The sequence below is a fragment of the Myotis yumanensis genome, unplaced genomic scaffold, assembly GCF_028538775.1.
Source record: "Myotis yumanensis isolate MYYU_CA2020_CCGP unplaced genomic scaffold, mMyoYum1.0.hap1 SCAF_2, whole genome shotgun sequence".
NCBI classification, from domain to species: domain Eukaryota; kingdom Metazoa; phylum Chordata; class Mammalia; order Chiroptera; family Vespertilionidae; genus Myotis; species Myotis yumanensis.
The window spans coordinates 213,159,495-213,183,900 of NW_027223753.1; the positions used below are offsets into that span (position 1 = coordinate 213,159,495).

Consider the following 24,406-nt stretch of genomic DNA (forward strand, 5'->3'; position numbering starts at 1 on the left):
TACAAAATGGTACACCTGAGATATTTTTATAAATCCACTCCAAAGTTTTTTTAAAAATGTTAATTTTTCCTTTTTTAAAACAAGATCACTAAAAACAAAACCAATGACAAAATCGTTAACAGCTACACCAATAATGTAATTAAATATCTATCTAGGATTTATGCACTTACTTCTTTTCCAGTTAAAACCACATTTTCAAATTATTCATAAATATAATCAAGTAAGACCATCTCCGACAAAGTCTACAAAAATAAGCCACTTGGTTCAACAAAATGCCTCATAATCGGCCTAATTTAAGAAGATACAAGTTTAAAAGTTAGTAACACTTTATCCATTAGCTACACTACATTTTCAAGAGTTTGAACATAGCCATACATGAATCAGCCTCAATTTTTCCATGTATGATTAAGAGCACCTCAATTAATTTATAAAACAGTCAAAAATATTCTTTCAAAAATGACTTCATACTGCTTTTCCTATATAAATGACAAAAGGATGGAAAGGAAGGAGGGAGAGAGGAAGGAAGGGAGGGAAGAAGAAAGGGAAGGAGGGAGAATCAAAATCCCAGACCATACTTTATAAAGGGATCATACATATAGGTATAATATCCTTAATTTAATTTCAGATACACTGTTAAATCCTTAAAAGACTTGCTCTAACAGGGATCTGAAGGAAACATGCATTCAACTATAAAGGGAATAGTTTATTTATTTTTAACAGAAATACTTCAATTCTCAAAGTATTAGTCAACCATCCACTTTTAAAAAGGTTAAGTACCAGCAATTATTAAGCTGTATTTGTATTATTACCACTATAAGTCACTAATTATCAAACTGATTTCCAAAGTCAAATTAAATAAATAGCCCAGCTATTTTTACATTACTGATCTAAATAATTCTCCCCACTAATATTATTTACCAGAAAGCTCCCCCATTCAAAATATTCCACATTCTCTCAGACAGCCATAGTCTTATTGTATTTTAAAACTTGAGTCACCTGTATGCATCGTCTTCTTTCAAGTCTCATATCATCCTGATGGGGTGGGGGAAGGGAGGGAAGAGTCCAGCAGCAAAACTATAACACTGTGTGAAGAAAAACAGATTATGATGAGAGATAAGGATGCAAAACAATTATCCCTAATTGAGGAATATCTAATGTGACTACAATCCCCAAAACAGACATAAAATTAACTCAAATTCATTACTAACATTTATTTAAGCTTGAAAATAAATTTTATTAAAGTATTCAATTGTCAGGAAGAAAGACATTTTTAAATCTGCTCACTATCAATGAAAACTTCACACTTTTGTAGATATGAAATAAAAGTCAACATTCTATTATTCTACATAATTTAACTGGGGGGAATCTATATATTGTAATTTCCATCAATTCACAAATCAGTATGAATGCGAGTTCACTTTTCATCATGACTTACTATCAAAATCAGAGGTAATCACAGGTAATGAAAATTACTTTATAGGAAAGATAACGTGTCAATCTACCAATGTTACTTATAAATGAAGTCTGAGACACTATTCACAACTGCTCCTTCTAAACCCACAAGTCCTCTTTTGCTCTCTGAATGGCTTCTCTTACTTTAGTTTTTTTACTGTATTTCCTACTTACTGCTTCCACTGAAACTTCATGATTGACCAGCAAATTCCATAATGACTGATAGGAAAGCAAAAGCAACCTCATTGTTGTTATCAACTGAGAGCACATGAAAATAGCAGAAGAGACAAAGACAAGCACAGGCTAAAACCTAACTTATAAATGAGTTCAGTCTAAAAATGTATTCTTTAAATTGATACTATGGGATTCAATAAATATTCCTAATAAAACAACAATGTTGCTTATCTTGGTCAAGTTCCCAGGCTAGCCAAAAGAAACCTATTGATTCTCAAAGATACTACTGGTCATGGGCACTAGGGACCCTGTAGAACAAACATAGGAAGTTAACCAATTCTAGATCCTCTTTATTTGGACAAATTCTAAAATTGGTTTGTTTTTCTCAGTTAGCACTCTCTCAACTCCTATTACCTGTAATTCCCTAAATTCTACATTATGGCATCCCAATCATCCTGCTTAATAATAATCCTTTCCCCTAAGTACATTCCCAAATTACCATCCAACACTCTTATTGCCTCAGTGTAGTTTCACATCAGGTAATTGATGGAAAGAAATCAACTGGGCTGAAATAATTCACTTTAACTAAATTTGCAATTTTCAACAAGGATGCTAGTTAACCCAATGAACCCCTAACTGATAGAATTCTAATAGTGTTGCAATAAAAAACAAAAAACTACTTAGGCAGTTTAAAGAAAAACATTTTTAGGGAAGTGGATCATAATTTAGATTTGAGTCTATATTTATTGATCCCAAATATTTCTACTCATTTATTTCTCTTACTGGTGAACTTACAAGTTCTTTAAATGCTCTCAGTCCAAATAGCAGCAACTGGAAGAGGAGTTCAGGGACAGGGGTTTAAATGTATAAATTATTTGTAAATTGGGAATTGTCTGTCTAAAATCATTACCTATTTCCAGATTCCATTTCTATAGAACCATCTTCTAGTTCAAATGCCAGTATGTTAGCAAGTAAAACCCTAAACAGTATCCAATTTGAGGGTTGTATGGACAGATGGATGGATAAACATTAAAATACTGCATCAAAATAATTTTATTTGCAAAAATAATACTGGAATAATCAAGATTAAAGGTGTTTTTTTACTTCAAAGACATAGTTCTCTAACAACTTTTTCCCCCACATAAATGATCAGTCTTTTCAATTCTAGCACAAACCATGGAAAAAGAAAATATAAATGAAATCTCTAGCTATACACTATATATCATCAAACCCTTTAAGCTCTAAACATCGTATTCTTCACATATAAAATTTTACAGTACTACCTAAACCCCAAGAATGTCAATGGTTTCAATAGAAAAAGATATTACTGTTACAAAAGCACTTTATAAGAAGAATCAAATAAGACATCAGTATTCTTTTTATTTTATCAAGTTGTTAAAAATTAGCAGATCATTTCATAAGTGTTTTAAATATCTAAAGATAGTAACTATGGGTGAGCCAGTGGCACATGCATAATGCATCTGACTATAGATCATCAACATAGTCTGACCCTAAATCTGACATCTTTTAAATATATTTTATGGATTTCAGAGAGGAAGGGAGAGGGAGATAGAGATGGAAACATCAATGATGTGAGAGAATCATTGATCAGCTGCCACCTGCACACCCCACACCGGGGATCAAGACGGCAACCCAGCCCTGACCAGGAAATCAAACCGTGACCTCCTGGTTCATAGGTCAATGCTCAACCACTGAGCCACGCTGGCCTGGCAATCTGACATCTTTTAGAAGTCATCCATTAATCACTCCTCATTTGAAAAGCAGCCTTTAGCAAGGGGTAAAATATCTCTACAAGTTACAAAACGTGCTGCTAAAACACACAGCAATTAAATCATTATATACTGAGTATGATAAACTCAAGTCTTGACTGTGGATTGCTTTAAATAGGATTCTAGTGCTTATTCTATATATCCTCCAGGGTGGTTAATTTTCTTTCTTTCTTTCTTTGTGTGTGTGTGTGTGTGTGTTTTTAAATGTTTACTGATTTTCAGAGAAGGAAGGAGAGAGAAACATTGATGTGAGAGTGAAACTTCGATTAGCTGCCTCCTGCATGCTTCCTACTGGGGACTGAGCCAACAACCTGGGCATATACCCTGACTGGGAATGGAGCCGGCAACCTTTCAGTGCATGGGATGCCGCCCAACCACAGGAGCAACACCAGTCAGGGCCAGAGTTGTCACTTTTCACACTCAATAACAAATTACATGAAAAGAATGCTCATATTTACATTTTCCTGAGAAAAACCTATAGTGAATTTTTCATCTTTTCCCCCAACCATTCACAAATTATGTAGCAAAGATTAGATCGGTGGTTCTCAACCTTCCTAATGCTGCGACCCTTTAATACAGTTCCTCATGTAGTGGTGACCTCCAACCATAAAATTATTTTCGTTGCTACTTCATAACTGTAGTTTTGCTACTGTTATGAATCATAATGTAAATATCTGATATGCAGGATGTATTTTCATTGTTACAAATTGAACATAATTAAAGCATGGTGATTAATCACAAAAACAATATGTAATTATATATGTGTTTTCTGATGGTCTTAGGCAACCCCTGTGAAAGGGTTGTTCGACCCCCAGAGGGGTTGAGAACCGCTGGATTAGATGCTAATGAAAAGCATCTCCTATCCTAACTACAAGAACCTCCCATAATCCTGAGAACCTCTTACACTATGTTTTAGCTCACATTTTGCCAAAGGCAATATAACAAATGGTCAATGAACAATCTAGGAACTGAGCTTAAGTGGTTTGAAGTTAAATTTACAAACCATTTTTTAGTTGTCTAAAAATCACTGCATAAAATTAATGTACAGCGTATCTTCAGAGATGAGGGGAAAGGAGGGAGGGGAAAAGAGAGGAAGAAAAGGAAAAGGGTGAGAATATCAAAACACACAGTTATGCATGGACATACTGAGATTTATAAAAATAACTAGAGGCCCGGTGCACAAAAATTTGTGCACTGGGGGGGTGGGGGGTTCCTCAGCCCATCCTGTGCCCTCTCCCAGTCTGGGACCCCTCGGGAGATAATGACCTGCTGGCTTAGGCCTGCTCCCAGGTGGCAGAGGGCAGGCCCAATCCCTGGATGCAGCCCCTGGTCGGGCTCAGAGCAGGGCCGATTGGGGAGTTGGGGCGCCGCCCCCTGACACGCACAGAGCAGGGCCCATCAGGGGGGTTGGGGCTCCATACCCTGTCACACACAGGGCAGGGCCCAACAGGGGGTTGAGGAGCTCCCCCCTCTCACTCACAGAGTAGGGCCAATAGGGGAGTTGGGGCACCGCCATCTGTCACACACAGAGCAGGGCGGATCAGAGGGTTGGGGCGCTGCCCCCGTCATTCACAGAGCAGGGCCCATCAGGGGGGTTGGGGCTCCGTACCCTATCACCCACAGAGCAGGGCCCATCAGGGGGTTGGGGAGCTCCCCCCTGTCACACACAGAGCAGGGACCATCAGGGGGTTGAGGAGCTCCCCTCTGTCACTCACAGAGTAGGGCCGATAGGGGAGTTGGGGCACCGCCCCCTGTCACACACAGAGCAGGGCGGATCAGGGGGTTGGGACGCCACCTTCTATCACCCACAGAGCAGGGCCGATCAGGGGGTTGGGGCGCCGCCACTGTCACACTCAGGGCAGGGCCGATGGGGAGGTTATGGTTCTACCCTGTCACACACAAAGCAGGGCCCATGGGGCGGCGAGGGGTAGTTGGGGCACCGCACCCTGTCACACACAGAGCAGGGCCGATCAGGGGTTTGGGGCGCAGCCACTGTCACACTCAGAGCAGGGCCGATGGGGAGGTTATGGCTCTACCCTGTCACACACAGAGCAGGGCCTGTGGGGGGGGGGGGGGGGGTGTTGTGGCCCCGCCCCCTGTCACACACAGAGCAGGGCCAATCAGGGGGTTTGGTCGCTGCCCCCTGTCACGCTGATCCGGTGCCAGGAGGCCTCGCGGCTCCACTGATCCCGGTGCTGGGAGGCATATTACCCTTTTACTATATAGAATAGAGGCCTGGGGGCCGGCTGGTTTGCCCTGAAGGGTGTCCTGGATCAGGATGGGGGTCCCCACTGGGGTGCCTGGCCAGCCTGGATGAGGGGATGATGGCTGTTTGCAGCTGGTCACACACCCTTCAGGGTGGGGGTCCCCACTGGGGTGCCTGGCCAGTCTGGGTGAGGGGCTGAGGGCTGCTTTCAGGCTGACGGTTGTTGATTGAAGCTCCCAACGGCTCCTTTTTTTTATTTTATTCTGGGCCAGCTTTAGCTCTGGCTCTAGCTCTGAGAGCAGGTATCTGGTTTGTTTCGGTTCTATAATCGAAACAATGTATAACTTCAGCTCTGAGATCCCGGCCTATATTTGTTAGAATGTTTCAAACTGCCAGAGGCCGGCAGCGCAGGCGGGGAACGTTGCAGTCTGCAGTCCCTGGAGCAAGCAAGCCTCATGTTCACTTCCAGCTGCCTGGCTGCCGGCCGCCATCTTGGCTGACAGTTAATTTGCATAAGGATACGCTGATTAGCCAATGGGAAGGGTAGCGGTCGTACGCCAATTACCATGTTTCTCTTTTATTAGTGTAGATACTAATCTACCTGGCCAATGTGGCTCAGTGGTTGAGTGTTGACTTATGAACTAGGAAGCCACTGTTCGATTCCCAGTCAGGGCACATGCCTGGATTGTGGGCTCAAGCCTCAGTAGGGGGCATACAGGAGGCAGCTGATTAATGATTCGCTCATCATTGATGTTTCTATCTCTCTCTCACTCTCCTTTCCTCTCTGAAATCAATAATAATGTATTTTTTAAAAATTAATACTAATCCACAAAGACCAAGAGTGGCAAAACTGTGATTGAAATGAACAAATTGGCATGATATGGCAAATCCAGATTAACTGAGGAGTTGATGAATTAAGTGGCAGGTATGATGTTTTCTCCAATGTCACAATGTTTTGTAATGACACAAAACTAAAAATCCTATCTAGTTTCAAAATAAAGTAATAGAGAAACATTACAAGCAGCAGGTGAAAATAATTAGTATGACACAAGCTTAAAAGTTCTGGCAGGTACTGTTTTACTTCTCAAGCTAGGTAGAAATACACAGACAGTTGTTTTTTACTATCATTAATTTTACATTGTATATATACTGTGTGTGTGCATATATATGTATGTGTGTGTGTGTGTGTGTATATATATATTCTTGTATAATTTTGATCCCACAGGAAAAATAAAATATAATGCACAATGGGACTTGTATGCATGCACACAAGCATAACCAATGGACACAAACACCAGGGGGATGAGGGCATGAGCGGGAAAGGGGGGGCGGACAATGGGGGGATAAGGACACATATGTAATACCTTAATCAATAAAGAAAAAAAAATGAAAACACATGCAGCAGCTATTTAAAAAAATAATAAAGCTGTCAATTAAGAATAAGCTACCCCCATTAAAAATGGCGGCAGAGTAGGAGGATGCTGCACCGACATGCTCTCAGGAACAAGCTGGAATTAAACTGAAATACAAAAAGGCTTCCTGAATAATCAATGTAAAACTCATAGGAGAGAACCCTGATACCCAAGGACCGAAGGTGGAGACCACATAGAGACTGGTAGGAGGGGCAGAGGCGCGAAAGGGCTAGCCCGGCACCCACAGATAGCAACTGAAGTCCTGGAAAGATAACTCAGCTGTGGGAGGTTGCCACTAAGAACTCTGGGATCTAGTCCCAAGCTGGGCTCCCCAGCAGAGAGCACCAAACTGAGGAGGGTACCCTGGGCTGAGTCATTCCCTCATGCAGCAGAGGACATCTTTCCCACATAGACATCTGCCTTGCGGGGGGAGGGGGGGGAGGAAGAGACAGTCGACACACCCTATTGGAAAACACCTTGCCCTGAGGATGATTGCCTGGGGGCAATTCAAGTTGGAGGTGGTCTCTAGAGGCTTTAAGTCTTTGCCTGATCCAATTAGTCAGAAACAGCCTTTAAACACTGTCCTGCACTAAAGTTTGAGAGGTATAGAGGGTCCACCTAAAACATAGTCACAAACCCAGAAACCAAAATGAGGAAACAAACAACCCCCAAATGAAAGAACTAGCTAATTCTCCAGAAAAAGAGATAAATGAAGCAGAGGTAAGAAATTTAGCTGAAACAGAGTTCAGAGTAATGATGTTAAAAATGCTCAACAGTATGAAAAAAAGATATAGTAACTATGAAAAAAGAACAGTCTTCGATAAAGAATTACCTAACACAAATAAAGAACACATTGGAAGGAATACACAGCAGATTAGGGGAAGTTGAGGATCGAATCAGTGAATTAGAAGACAGAGTTGAAAATATCACTCAATTAGAGAACCAAAAACAGTTAAAAAAAAAATAGGAGGACAGCTTAAGGGAGCTGTGGAACAATATGAAACATAACAATATTAAAATAGTAGGTGTGCCAGAAGAGGCAGAAAGGGAGAAAGGAATAGAAAAAGTGTTTGAAGAAATAATGGTAGAAAACTTCCCTAACCTGGAAAAGAAAAAGTCATACAAGTTCAGGAGGCACAGAGAACGCCAAACAATAAGAACCCACTCTTCTGCCTCAAGCATCCTAAACATGAAATAAAGCTTCTAAGTAGTAAATTAACTTGTAAAGGGCATTTCATTTAGGAGAATGGAAGCAGAGAAATTTTGATTACAGCATATAACAGACTGTTATATATTCCCTTAAAAATTTTTTTTAAGAAGACAAACTGCAAAGAGGGTAAGACCAATAGTAGTTAAGTCATTTTTGCACTGAAGCGTTGAGCAAGCTATAATAGCACGAAGAGTTAGAAACCTGGATCTTGAATTATATTTACAACTCCAAAGGCACGTTGGAAGTGGGAGTAGCTGAGATACATAATAAAGGGGATAGAAGGATATGATTTCTCATGAAATTATATGAAAAGAACTAACAAAACCATGTAAGCACTGGAGAGAAGTTTCAAGAACTAAGAGCAGAGAGGAATAAATAAATATTGCCCCAAATTTTTGCTACCTCAAGCATCAAGTTATTTGGCCTCTCTGGGACTGTACCTAGGCTCAAATGAGAGCAAATTAGACAATGAATATTTGGGTACAGCATCAATTACAGGAAAACAGGAGGGTATTTCATCCTCATATGCATGTTGTCCATAATACATAATGCACGGACAAATATTTTTTTTTTACTGGATGAGAGACTGAAACTCTCAGCGTAAGTTATCATCAATTGGAATAAAGTACAGTGCCCTGTCACTAATTCAAAATAATAAACTACCACTGATATTCTATTTTGCTTGCCATCCTTTATCTTCCATTAGTTGAGTGTGAAAACATAAAAGATTTGCACAAGTTTATATCAACCGTCAAATCTGTCAACATATTTACATGTATTCTCTTGAATTGAGTTCCTCAAATATGAATTCTTAGACCACAGAACTTTTGAACATCCCAACTCCCACTACTGGAGAGTGGTTGCTATAGATATTCAAGGAAAAACCTCTACTATAAGCAGACCTACGTTCCAGAAGGCTCATTTCTAAGACAGTTGGTTGAAAGTCAACATTAAATACTTTTTAAGTTATATATGGAATTAAGCAGACTTTTATAAGCTGGCTTGCCTCTAGCCCACCTCTCTCCATAGAATTCAGGTCCACATTTCTGAAAGCCTAGTGAACTGAGCTTGGATGTCTCAGTTATTTCTGTTTCCCAGTTATTACTGCATATGAGGTATCTTATCTTTAATGGACACCTATTTTCTTAATCCCATAAATAGTTGTAAAAGGTAGGTAGCACCATTATCCCCATTTTTACAGGTGAGGAAACCAAGGCTCAGAGAAGTAAAGTGAAGTCGCTCCAAGTCACACATGACTAATGGTAGAGAGATAAGATTCAAATCCAACCAAACTGACTTCAAAACTGCTGCTGCCAGGCTCCATGTTAAACTGAATTTACCATCCATCTCCCCATCCTTCTAACCTGCTTTAAAAAAAAAAAAAAAAAAAAAGGCAAAAGACCAGGGAGGACAGAAAATAATCCACTTCTTCTTGTATTCTCAGTCTTGGTTGATGGGTGTCACCATCACCCAATCTCCCACTAAAACCCTAATCATCTAGGACCTTTCCTGTTGCTTACCCCACATGCAATCCACAAATTCTTGTGTTGGATTTCACCTCACAAGTTTTTCTGACTGACCTCATTACTCCATTTCTACAGTTCCTATCGAAGGGCCCCTTCTTGTCTGTTTGCACTCCCTGCTCAAGTCTACCCACTATAGCTCATTCTCATCAGAACTATATGCCTTAGAAACAAATCCTGTCACCATTGCAACCCAATTGTGTGCAATTTTGTTGTTCAGAAGCTGGAACTGAACAATAGTCGTCTCTCCATTTAAAATTAAAAATCTCAAGTTTTTCTCCCATCGTTTATCTGAAATAAGGTTCTTCTGATTATAAAATATTATATGTTCATTGCTTTAAAAAGGAATAAAGAACTAAAAGTCATATAAAATTTCACCACCCTAAAATAATAAATCTTTGCTCTTGTTTTTATAATTTTACATCTTTACATCAACAATTTACACTTGTACGATTTTAAATAGTTGTACAGTACTATGTACAGAAGTAGGTTTACTTTAAGCAAACACCTATTGGGGAATATTTGGGTTGTTTCCAATTTTTCACTACCATATATTTTGAAACTTGAAACCTGCTTTTACCCACTTGCTAATGGAACCAAGAGCAAAGTAATGTAAACAAAACACCAAGATTTTTTTCAATCTCTTCTGTTGATGTGCTTCTTGAAGATATTATTTTATACTAGAGGCCTGATGCACCAATTCATGCATGGGTGGGGTCCCTCAGCCTGGCCTGCGATTGGAGCGATCGGGGCCATCTTGCCCAGTCCCAATCGGGGCCAATGGGGGCCAGCCAACCAGAGAGGGACCGCGGGAGGGCTCCAGGGTGTGTCTGGCCCTCTCGCCCAGTCCCGATTGGCTGGACTCCACCAGCAAGCTAACCTATCAGTCGGAGCGTCTGCCCCCGGGTGGTCAGTGCGCGTCATAGTGACTGGTCAAGCAGCTGACCAAACGGTCAACCAATCAGACACTAAGCATATTACGCTTTTATTATAAAGGATCGCCTATACATAATGTCCTCAATTCAAATCAATCCTAGTTCATAAGAGGAATTAAAAAGGAATGGCCAAGCCCTAGCTGGTTTGGCTCAGTGGATAGAGCGTTGGCTTGCAGACTGAAGGGTCCCAGGTTCGAGTCCGGTCAAGGGCACATGACCAGTTGCGGGCTCGATCCCCACTGGGGGCATGCAGGAGGCAGCCAATCCATGATTCTCTCCCATCACTGATGTTTCTATCTCTTTCTCTCCCTCTCCCTTCCTCTCTGAAGTCAATAAAAATATATTTTAAAAAATAACATAAAAATAAAAAGGAATGGCCAAGCCCTGCCGGGATGGCTCAGGTGGTCGAGCACTATCCCATGTACCAAGAGGTTGCTGGCTCGATTCCCAGTCAGACCATATGCCCAGGTTGCAGGATGGATCCCCAGTAGGGGATATGCAAGGCAGCCGATAGATGTTTCTCTATCACTGATGTTTCTATTTTCTCTCTCTCCCCCTTCCTCTCTCTCTAAAAACTCAATAAAAACCTATTAAAAAAAAAAAAAAAGGAATGGCCCATTTTTTACATTACTTTTAGGTGCTCAGAGAATAACACAAGGATGAGATCCAGTATTTCATGTTCTCCCTGGTTAATTTCCCTCCTTAACCTAAACATCTGGGGTGATCTCACCTGTGTATGTATTTCGTAAACAAAAAAGTGCCTGTTGCCCTAGTGGGTTTGGCTCAGTTGATAGAGCATCGGCCTGCGGACTGAAGGGTCCCTGGTTCCATTCCAGTCAAGGGCACATGCCTGGGTTGCAGGCTCAACCCCCAGTCAGGGTCATTCAGGAGGCAGCCAATCAATGATTCTCTCTCATCATTGATGTTTCTCTCTCTTCCTCTCCCTTCCTCTCTGCAATTAATAAAAATATTTTTTAAAGTGTCTGTCAGAAGACACAGGGAGAATATGTTCAATCAATAGCCTCCCAACCCTTCTCATAACTAGTGTCTAAGAGGTGCCCTGGAAACCACTCTGTTCTCTCCTGTCTGGTAACACTGACTTTTCCAAATAGGATGGTCTAAAGTATAATAATACATATACACACATATAATTTTATTTATAAAATATACGTTATATGTAATTTATTTACATAAATGCATGCACACATATACTTAGTTGGTAATATGTACTTTTAGACATACATAATTATATGTAATTTTATAAACCACTGCTTTTAATTAGCCTTGCATTTTCAAAAATACATAAAAATAACAAGGCCCAGAATTAATTAAAAAACACACACTATTATTAACAGCTTACATTTTCTTCCAATAAGCCTATTACTAAGAGTAATAAAATGAGTTTAGTTTTACTTGTTTTCCCTGCTACAATTTTGTGGAACTTACAAAAAGGTTCCCTCCTCAAAAAGTCCTTAGTATGTGTGCTCTTATATTTCAGACTACCAGTTATCCTCCAAATTCTCCATCTTTCTTTTAACTTTTCGTCCCAACCTCAGGTTACCTCCAATTCCTGGCCCCTCCACTCATTCCTCTATAATCTTTCTCTCCAAAGGAAGTACTTCAAACGTTTACTTGAAACTAATTATTCTGGTCTTTTTTTCTCCACCCTAACTTCTCACTCAGTATCTAGACCAGTGGTTCTCAACCTTGGCTGCACATTAGAATCACCTGGGAATTTTTTTTAAAATCCTGATTTCTGGGCCTCATCCTCTGACCTCATCCTCCGAGATGAAGCCCAGAAATCAGGATTTTAAAAAGATTCCCAGGTGATTCTAATGTGCAGCCAAGGTTGAGAACCACTGATCTAGACCAACAACAAGCTGCTTGGGTCACTTCCAGTGTCACATTACTACCACAATTCACTATCCCTAAAACATCCTCACCCTTCCTCACATAGCTCACCTTCCCAGCTCTATCCCAGCACTGCCATTCTTCTAGAGCAGTGGTTCTCAACCTTCTGGCCCTTTAAATACAGTTCCTTATGTTGTGACCCAACCATAAAATTATTTTTATTACTACTTCATAACTGTAATGTTGCTACTGTTATGAATCGTAATGTAAATATCTGATATGCAGGATGGTCTTAGGCGACCCCTGTGAAAGGGTCGTTCAACCGCCAAAGGGGGTCGCAACCCACAGGTTGAGAACCACTGTTCTAGATACTTCTTAAAAACTGCTGACTTCATCTACTCTAAGTGGTCTCACTAAATCCTATCAATTTTGAAACGCCTCAGGCCTTCCCACTCTTCTTCTCCATGCCCAGTGCAATCACCTGGTCAGGGTACATGTCTAGGGTTTCAGGCTCAATTCCCAGTAGCGGGTGTACAGGAGGCAGCCGAGTAATGTTTCTCCCCTCCCCCTTCCTCTCCCTCTCTCTCAAGTCATTAAAAACATTTTAAAAATTAAAAAGCCATTTCATGATAGAAAATACAAAATTCACATACAAAAGTGTATCATTAAAATGATTTCAAAAATAGAAAAAATAAATATGTTCAAGACAAAAAGAAAAGGTGGCATAGGTTATGGTACATTCATATGATAAAATATTATGTAATCATTTACTTCATCTTATGATAATTGTATTACATGAGGGGAAAAGTCATATACCAGAAAGAGCTCAAAATCTTCCCCAAAGCACAGTTCCAGGAAAGTAAAATAATAGCACAGAAAAACCCTGGAAGAAAATACATAGTTATTAATGATGAATGTCTTAGACCTGTGGTCAGCAAACTGCGGCTCTCGAGCCACATGCAGCTCTTTGGCCCCTTGAGTGTGGCTCTTCCTAAGCCTTAGGAGTACCCTAATTAAGTTAACAACAATGTACCTACCTATATAGTTTAAGTTTAAAAAATATGGCTCTCAAAAGAAATTTCAATTGTTGTACTGTTGATATTTGGCTCTGTTGACTAATGAGTTTGCCGACCACTGTCTTAGGCTAATAAAAGTCTGAGTGATTTTTAATTTTCTTCTTTTTACTCTTCAGTGCATCACAACTTTTGTAAGTAAGCAGGAGAAAAATGGTCCAAGAAATTCAGCCTCCATTCTATATAATAAAGAGCTAATATGCTAATTAGACCGAATAGCCGAACGACCTTCCGGACAACCTTCCAGACGAAGCCAGGGCTGCGAGGGCCTGCCAGGGCTGCGAGGGCTAAGCCCCTTGCACAAATTTCGTGCATCGGGCTTCTATGTTAACATAAAAGCCATCATGGAATCTAGCTAAAGGCCACAACTATGAGGACAACCTGTAAGTACAGCCAATTTTAAAACTCCATTATAGGGTAAATCTCATGATAATAAACTACTAAAGATCTTTGTGTTTAAAAATCACTTAATATATTGCTAGGTCACTATCCCCAAAAAAGCATTTAATGTTGCTTAACCCAGTCGCTATTCAAGGCCCTAAACCATCGGACTCGTCAGCCTGCCCTCGTTTAACCTCCTGGCTCCACAACTTACTGGGGTAGCTTCAAGCAAAGTTCTAAAACTCCTAAGTGACTGAGTGTCTCATCGACACAGAGAGGATAATCCCATAAAACTTTGTATTATCAATGGCTTAGCACTCATACAGCATTTAAATCACTGCACAGTAAGTGCTCCATACACATTCACTTCTGTATACTGTAATATTACATAGTCATTACCACCACCTTTCCAGTCTTACCTCCTGCTACACATTTTCCCCAAATCTACACTACAACCCCAAAAGACAAAGTCCGTTTCCCAAATACCACTTTTTGCTCAAGTTATTATTCCTTCCTTACCCATCTCTGCCTGTCAACACCATTCTGGAAGCCCAACACCAACGCTTTCTCTCCCAGAAGTTCTCCCACCAGCATCCGCTACAGACACTTCCTCCTCAGCCCTGCCACAGCAGTATTTATATGCCTTTATTGCGACCCTAACCCCACTCTGCTTTGAACTATAGGTAACTGACTATATGCACGTCAGCATGTAGTCCCAGAAAGTGGGAAAAGCCTTGTTCATCTCACCCTCCAGGACAGCCAGCTTCCTCAACTATAGCCAATTCTCAACAGAGAGAGAAAACCATCATCAAACCAACTCATCTCCTAAAACATGGCTTTTGGTTGCTTTGTTAAAACACAGTGATTAAAAATTCTAAATACTTAAGATGAGATATTAATATTAAGCACAGTTAAGTCACACCTGCAATCTAATGGTGGGAAAAAATGAATTTGCCATGGTTTAGCTCTACTAGTATAACTCATTTCAACGCAAAAAGCACAAAATCCAGTACATTTGCTATAGAGAATAATCATTATATGAGTTAAAAATATTATAAATAATCATCAACTATACAAATAGCCATAATAAAACTTGAGCATAGATTGAGCTGAGATTTTTTTTGTTAAATACCAACCCACTTTCTAAAGAGTACTTTTACATTTGGTATTACTTATATTAAAAACTAGAGGCCTGTTGCACAAAAAGATTCGTGCAATAGGCCTTCCCTTCCCCTGGCTGCCGGCACCGGTTTTCCTCCGGCACCTGGGACCCAGGCCTTTGCTCCGGCAGGAGCCACCTTCAGTCTTCGCTCCGCCGCTTCGCGCCTACGTAGGCATATCTTGCTGATTAGCCGATGGGAGGCGTAGCGAAGGTACGGTCAATTACCATGTTTGTCTATTATTAGATAGGATAATAGAAAACCAAGTGGGCAAAATATTGATGACTGCCAAAGCAGGATAAGGACATGGAGGCTCATTTTATTATTCTCTCCACTTTTGTGTATGTTTGAAGCTTTCCAGAATAAAAGCTTTTTAAAACACTAAGAGTGAGTTCTCGGACTTAGCGCCATCCTCTTAGAAAACCCTGCGCAATGAGAGCCAAGTGGAGGAAGAAGTGAATGCTCAGGCTGAAGAAAAGAAGAAAGATGAGGCAGGGGTCCAAATACACTCAAGCTTGTGCACCCGTGAAGCCACAAGAGCAGGAAAAAAGGGAAGCCAGAGGACAGGGACACTGGTACAAATTGTCAGCCTGCATGTCTGCTGATGAGAACTTCTCCATGGGACCTAGAACATACACACGCCACCGCCTTTTGGGAGACCACCCTGCTCTTACAAAAACATTCCCTTGTGGATCTTTGCCCTGGACCTGTGACATTCTGGATTGGTCTGTTCTCAGTTGTAACAGTGTAACATGTACAATAAATCATCTCTTTTGTCTTAGCTGAAGAAAAAAAAAAAAAGAACAAAATAACTAAATAGTGGTATTTTTTAAAGGATTAGAAATATGATTATTTAAACTACACAATGATTAAAATCAACGATTTCAACCTTTTTCATCTCAGGGCACACACAAATAAATTACTAAAATTCTGTAGTACACTGAAAAATATATTTTTGCCAATCTGACAAATATTGGTATGAAAAATTATTTTTGGTTAATCCTCACCTGAGGATATATTTTCCATTGCTTTTTTCAGAGAGTGGAAGGATGGGGAGAAGAGAGAAACATCAATATGAGACAGACACATCAACTGGTTGCCTCCCCTACTCAACCTGACCAGCGACAGGGAGCGAACCCGCAAGCCAGGTACCGGCCCTCGACCAGGAATCAAACCTGAGACCCTTTGGTGTGCAGGCTAACACTCTAAACACTGAACCACACCGACCAGGGCAAAAAATTGGTATAATTTTAATTCATTTACAGTGAATGGCTCTTGTTGTGTTGGCTGTTGTCATTTTTTTTATTTGACAATCTAAGAAAGAAGTGGTCAGTATGCCCCTGATTAAATATTGCATGTTTGAAAATTCTTGTGGCATACCAGTTGAAATGATAAAATAAGTGAGTCACTAGACAAAAGAAGCTAATTTACAAGAAACCTAAGGATTCAATAACATTTTATGACAACAGAGCTTACAAACATACCATGACTGAGTAAAAGTTGCATTTTTATTCTTTTGTTTGTTCCTCTTTGGGGAAAGGAGAAAAAGGGTTAAAATTGTTTGGGAAACTATTTTCCACAAAAGGTTGTTTTTAAATAAATCACTAACAAAGATTTACCTATATAAGTTTTGGTTTCCATTAAAAAAATTTCTAGGGCATTCACTGTGTTAATAAATGTACCCATTGGCCTTAGCCGGTTTGGCTCAGTGGATACAGTGTCAGAAAGCAGACTGAAGGGCCCGGGTTCGATTTACGTCAAGGGCACATACCTCAGTTGCAGGCTTGATTCCTGGCCCTGGTCAGGCCATTTGGGAGGCAACCAAACAATGTGTCTCTCCGTAACTCCCCCTACCTTCCACTCTTTCTAAAAATCAATGGGAAAATATCCACAGGTGAGGATTGACAACAAGATAGATAGATTAGATTAGATTAGATTAGATAGAGCCGTGTTTCCAAATCCACTTTGTATACTTTTTAAAAAACACTTATTTTTATTTTATTTTTATATATTTTTATTGATTTCAGAGAGGAAGGGAGAAGGGGAGAGAGATAGAAACATCAATTATGAAAGATTGATCGGCTGTCTCCTGCACGCCCCCTATTGGGGATTGAGCCTGCAATCCAGGCATGTGCCCTTGACCAGAATCGAACCTGGGACTCTTCAATCCGCAGGCCGACATTTTATCCACTGAGCCAAACCAGCCAGGGCCACTTTGTATACTTTTTAAAAATAAAGATAAATAGACAAACAAACAAACAGTGTGATGCACATGGACAGGGTGAGACTACCCAAAGCTTAGCAAAGTGATTTCTATGAGGTCAGAACAGAAGTGACAGAGAATGAGCAGGCCTGGGGGAATTTAGTGTTCCTGTCCAGCCACAGCAGAAAAATCGCATTAACAGAATATGAAGGTTAATTTATTTTTTAAAGCAGTTTATTGATTTCAAAGAGGAAGGGAGAGGGAGAGAGATAGAAACATCAATGATGAGATGTTTCTGTTGGGGATTGAGCCCCCAACCAGGGCAAGTGCCCTTGACCAGAATCAATCCCAGGACCCTTTAGTCCACAGGCTGACATTCTATCCACTGAGCCAAAACAGCTAGGGCTAAAGGTTAATTTAATGTGTCAACTTGACTGTGCGTTGGGTGCCCAGGCACTTGGCCAACAAGTGTTATTCTGGGTTGTGTGTGAAGGTGTTTCTGAATGCGATTAACATTTGAATGGTAGACTGACTGTCCTCCCCAATGTGGGTGGGCCTCACCCAGTCAGCTGAGGATCTGAATAGAACAAAATGGCTGGGACTTTTTATCACTTCCACAACTCCTCCACTCTAACTGTGTTAAGTTGGGACATAGATCTTTTTCCCCGCCTTTGAACTCAAACCAAAACATCAGCTCTTCTTGAATCTTAAGTCTGACAGTTTTCAGACTAGAATTTGCACCATCGGCTTTCCTGGGTTTTCAACTTGCCAAGTGAAGATCTTGGGACTTCTTGGCCTCCATAATCACGTGAGCCAACTCCTATTGTATCTGTTTCTCTGGAGAATCCTGACAAATACATACCTTCACATTCCTTTCCCTCCTTCAAATCTAAGGCCACACCCTGGAGTACAGCCTACTCCAGACCAATACGAATAATGTTTAAAGCCAAACCTGACAAAATCCAGAGAGAGACCCAGTGTGGAAGCCATGTCCCACCAGATTAAAGTGGATAGAAGTCACTTTGACTTTTCCATAAATCTTGCAAGATAAAGCAAAAAACCCAAACCTATATAAATTCAAGATAATCAATCAGCCTTCTAGAACAAACATTAACACTCTCAAAAAGAAGAAAACATGGTATTCAAATCCTAAAACTATAACCAAGCAAAAGAAACAGAAAAATGTGATCCACAGTCAATGAGTCAACAGAACACCAACACCAGGACAGATCAGATGTTTGATTGCACAAAGACTTTAAAGCAGCTATTTTATACAAAGAATCAGAAGAAAATATGTTCAAAATCTTTAAGGAACATATGCTCTTTAATGTATGAGCAAAGTGTCTCATTAGAAAAACAAATTATCAAAAAAAAAAAAGAACACAAAAGAAATTCTGAAAGTAAACATAATATCTAAATGAAAATTTACAGGATGTTTTTAAGAGCATATATTAAAGATGGTAGAAAAAATAAGAAAACTTAAAGACAGATCAATAGAAATTATCCAGTCTAAAGGAGAGAAATAAGACTGAAGGAAAATGAAGAGACTCTTAAAGAACAGCAAAACAATATCAAATGTTCTAACACATGTAAAAGAAATCAGAAGACAGTGAGAAAGAGGAAAATAAATATTTAAAGAAATCATGGCGAAAAACCTCTCAAATGATAACCACACCCAAGCATATTATAGGGGAAAAGCATAAAAACCGAAGATGAAAAGAAAATCTTGAAAGTAACTAGAGAGAGAAAAGATACTGTAATTTTCCCTCAGTATCAACAGGGGATTGCTTTAAGGATCCTGTAGATACCAAAATTCAGATGCTCACTTCCATTATATAAAATTGCATAGAACAATACGTGCAGTAAGCCCTCTCCATTATCATAAATTCCCAACCTCAGATCAAAAATAGTTTTCAATCCACGTTGGTTGAATCAAAAAATGTGAATCCCACAGATATAGAAAGTTGACTGTATATATAGAAAACAAAACAGCAATATCACTGACATTTCATCAGAAACAATAAAAGCCAGAAAACATTCAATCTGGAATTCCATATCCAGTGAAAATAATCTTCAAACATAAAGGTAAAATGAAGGCATTTGCAAGATTTTTTTTTTAATCTGAGATAATTCTTTGCCAGCAAACCTGCACTACAAAAAAATGCTAAAGAATGTTCTTCAGACTGAGAGGAAATGATACTGATGGAAACACGTATCTATACAAAGGAATGAAGAGTGACAGAAATGGTAAATAAGTAGGTAAATTCTCACAAGTGAGTATTTTTCTCATAAGTTAAAGATTGAGTGTTTAAAACAAAAATTAATTGGAAGCTGGAGTTTAAAATGTGCTTAAAGCAAAAATAATAAAAGTGTAAGCTATAGTTTATAATGTGTGGTATAACATATGTAGGAGTAAAAACCATGGAAACAATTGCACAAAGTGGGAGGCAGGTATGCCTGTTGTGTTTATGGTTCTTACATTTGGAAAATGGGGAACAGAAAGTGGCAAGTGTCACTATTTGAAAACTGGTATGTACTTCCTTCAAAATATAGAATAGTGGTGCCTTATCTCTCCCTATTTCTCTCTCTCCCCACCCCTCCTCTCTCCCCTTCTCCACCGCCCCCACAAGATCCAAAGGCCCTTCTTTTGCCTCTGTAACTTGTTTTCTGAGCCCTCGCAGTCCAGCTGGCTCATTTTTTCTACCTCTGTGACTTTCTAAATAAACTTTAGCTTATATTATTTTAATTAAATTAAATTTAAAAATATATAAAATACCTTCAGAAATTCCTGTTAAGCGCTCATACACAGTAATTACAAACACACAAAGAAACCCCCCATCACAAGAGAAATTTCGCAGAAAAACAACAAATTTCATATCCAGGGACTTAAAATAATTTGAAAAGAACTTAAAACTTATTTTATGATGTTTAGAAAAATAAATGAAGAGTCTGTTTTTTAAAAGGTGATCAAAAAAAGTCAGGTTCAAGAAAGAAGCAGGTATTAAAATTGATACACACACATACATTTCTGTTAATGACTGGCTCATGACTTCAAAAACTCTCCATTGGGCCCTAGCTAGTTTGGCTCAGTAGAGCGTCAGCCTGCAGACTGAAGGGTCCCGGGTCCAATTCCGGTTGTGGGCTCGATCCCTGGTAGGGGGTGTGCAGGAGGCAGCTGATCTATGTTTTTCTCTCTCATCTATGTTTCTATCTCTCTCTTCCACTCCCTTCCTCTCTCTGAAGTCAATAAAAACATTAAAAAATTCCTAGATTGCAAAAATAAGTTTCAATAGTTCGTATTGTTTTCCTAAATTTACTCATCTATATTTATAAAAGCCTAAACGACCGCTGACTGGCCAACCGGCCAACCGGCCAGTGGCTATGACGTGCACTGACCACCAGGGGGCAGATGCTCAACAAAGGAACTGCCAAGTGACAGCAACTTTGCAGAGTGCCCTCTCGCACCCTGGGACCCCTCAGGGGATGTCGGGCTGCCGGTTTTGTCCCGATCCCCACAGGCCAGGCCAAGGGATCCCACCAGTGCACATGCACCGGGCCTCTAGTTTTTAATAAATGCTTGATAAAAATTTCCACTGTCAGCTTGAGCTACCCCTAAAAGAACAATAACCTCCATTATTTAGAGACAAGTAGATCACAAACCATCGTTATAAATGGCATGTAAGATGGCAAAATTAGGGGAGATGTCTCTCATATTGGATCCCAAATTTGGATCATCAAAGCTAACACTGAAAAGTTACAAAATATATTATGGAGTCTTACCGTAATTGAAAATATACTTATAGCTGAAAGTTAATATTTCAAAAGAAAATCATTCTCTTCCAAATAATTTACAAGAGTGTAAATTGAAAAATATCTCTCTCTCTCTCTCTCTCTCTCTCTCTCTATCACACACACACACACACACACACACACACACACACACACAAACACTTTCAGACACACACATACACACCAAAATCCACATACTAATCTCTGGAGCCTATAGATGTTATAGTATCTGGGAAAAGGTTTGCACTGTCACATCCCACTTTGCAGATGTGATTACGATGAAGTCGAGAGGAGGAGATTATCCAGGTGGACCCCACACACCATCACAAGTACCCTTAGGAGAGGCGGGGGGAGACTTGACACAGACAGAAGGCAATATGACCATGGAGAGAGAGATTAGAGCAGGGGTCCTCAAACTACGGCCCTCGGGCCACATGCAAATACAAATATTGTATTTGTTCCCATTTTGTTTTTTTATTTCAAAATAAGATATGTGCAGTGTGCATAGGAATTTGTTCATAGTTTTTTTTAAACTATAGTCCGGCCCTCCAACGGTCTGTTTAAAAAGTTTGAGGACCCCTGGATTAGAGTGATATGGCCATAAATCAAGGAATGTCGGCAGCACAAGAAACTAGAAGAGGCAAGAACAGATTGTCTCCTAGAGACTCCTGAGGAAGGGCATCCCCAGCCCTCAGACACTTATGTGAAAAGGTGTGTGTAACCCCTAGAGTGCCGGGGAGCACGATGGCGCTCCTCCTGTCTTTCGCCAAAAGTGCCGGGAGCGCTATCAAAGCTTCAAATTGGCGTCCAGTTCTAAGTCTGCCTTTATTAGTGATGATGATATTGCTAAATATGTCAATGTAGTAAAGGTTTCCTTCAGTTTTTGAATAGGTAACTTCACTTACTTGCGATTCATAATTTTTTTCCTAAACTGCTGTAAAATTAGCAAAAATACCTTGGCAATTTTAGCATAGTTCCTAGGATACTGGTTGGCACTCAAAGGGTTAATTTACATCAGCATCTCATTGAGAATGATAAGGAGTCTTACTGCTTTTTGGTGAGTTCCTTCAAACTTTAAAAAGACAACCATTCTAAGACATATAATTTAAAATCCCCTCCACTCTCATGCTCAGTGAAATTTAATACTGAGCTACCCAACTTATGAAAGTTCAAGAAAAGTATGAAAGCTCAAGAATATTCTACCATGAACAACCAATGTTAAAATGTCAAACCTAGATGTAAATGACATGAGAGCACAAATTGTCTTATTTTTCACTAACATTGGTATATTATTTGTCAATTATATTAACCCTTACATTCCCTGTAAAGCAAGCATGTCAAACTTGCGGCACAAGGGCCACATGCAGCCCACAATGAATATTTTTGCAACCCAGCCAATATAACGGTATGTAAGAAACATTTTAATAGAAATTTTGTGACTCAATTTTTACACTATCCTGTTATACATAATTATTAACAACAAACTACAACGTTCTTGACTGATTACTATAATCGTGTTGTATTCATTTCCCTTATGCACCTTATGCGCAGGTACACCATCTCTCTCCACTAATACCAGCAGCGAACATTTTAGCAGCCTATGGCCACGTCATTAGTCTTGGACTGACTTGTTTGGTGTGCGCAACGGGAAATATTTTGCTTTTGGAGAACACGAAAAATAGGTTTATTTGCGTTATGCTTATTAATTTGTGCAGTTATTCAGTGTCTGGTAAGTTAATGTTCAAGAACAAATATTAATTTTTATTAAAATGTTCTATTATTTTATGTTAACGATGGCTCATTTATTTCAGCCCTTTGTATTCACCATGTCTCTGTCAAAATAAACCTATGTTTCTAAGAAAATTGAAGCTTTTGGTTTTTTTCCGGCCCACATAAACTTAAAACCTTGATTACTTGGCGCGTGTAAGCCTTTGAGTTTGACATGCTTGCTGCAGAGATTCCCTACGACCAAATGATGTATATTTTCATTACCACTCTTCCCTTTCCTGTATCCTGAAGCTTAATGGTGAACCTGCAGGTCTCTATCCATAATATGTAACATGGTGGGTCAACCGCGATCAAGTCCTGGTCAAAACCAAGGCAAACGTGCTGAAAGGGAGGAAGAGTCTGCTATGACCTGGAAAGCCCACTTATTTGAACATCTATGCACAGCCCTGATTGGCTCCAACATCACCAACTGCTTTTAGTTTTAAAATTCCCATCCTCCTGCCCTGGCTGGGTGGCTCAGTTGGTTGGAGCAGCAGTTGCCAACCAGTGGTCCGTGAGGTCCGAAAGGTTGGTGACCGCTGGGTTGGAGCATCGTCCCATACACTAAAAGGTTGCAGTTCAATTACCAGGATTCAGAGTGTAAAAGGAATTGTATTTCAAATTGTTTCATGAGTTAAAAAGTACTCTGATAATGTAGGTGGTATTATAAGTCAAGTCTGTGCCAGGCTTTGTGCTATTTGCACAACAGTCCCAAAACGCTGAGAGCCGTTATCGCCATTTCATAACTGTACCGTAGAAATCAGGGCACATACCTAGGTTGCAAGTTCTAACCTGGTCAGGGCGAGTAGGGGAGGCAACCAATCGATGTTTCTCTCTCCCTCCCTTCTTTTCTTTCTAAAATCAATAAAAACATATCCTTGGTGAGGATTTTTAAAAAACACACACACAAACATGCGTCTTCCACTAAAGGATACTGCCTCTCTCAATTCACAGAGCTGTTGGAATTAAGTGCCTGGCACATAATTTACATCATCAAGTTTAGTTCTTCCCTCTACTGCAGGAAATAGGACATACCTTAACCTCAAAAGCTTCTCTATCATCTTCCTTGCCTACAAGGCCCTGCAACTGCACTAGCACCTGACAGAGGTCAGCCTCTCTGGGGTTAAAGGAAAAAGGGAAGTTACTCCTCCTGCGCTCTTTACCTCACCTGACCTCTCCCTTCTTCTGAACTTGTACATCCTATTCAGAACCTGCTTTGTTATGACTGTAGGATTCATTCTTTAAAAGGGAAATGTTATGAATGCTGTCATAATTTGTTTTGTCTTCTCTACTAGGTTGTAACTTACTTATGGAAAGAGACTATGTAGTATTCAGCTTTGGCCTAGCCAAAGGGCAAAGCAAAGTTTCCCACATAGATGATACTGAATATGTATTTAACTGAAGTCATCAAGTTGATACATGGTATCTTAAAAACACTATGTAAAGACCAACGTAAGTAAATCATTTGGCATGTTCCATT

General features: G+C 39.9%; 1 protein-coding gene across 4 annotated transcripts in view; it reads right to left on the reverse strand.

The window, feature by feature from the left end:
• The window catches only part of DYRK1A (dual specificity tyrosine phosphorylation regulated kinase 1A), a 126,531-nt gene that overhangs the window by 72,225 nt on the left and 29,900 nt on the right, over positions 1 to 24,406 (reverse strand). For all 4 annotated transcript variants that reach the window (XM_070407200.1, XM_070407201.1, XM_070407199.1 and 1 more), the window contains exon 2: positions 997 to 1,082. In XM_070407200.1, the coding sequence (XP_070263301.1) occupies positions 997 to 1,006 (10 nt within the window). In that variant the 5' untranslated portion in view covers positions 1,007 to 1,082. The remainder of the gene's footprint in view (positions 1 to 996; positions 1,083 to 24,406) is intronic.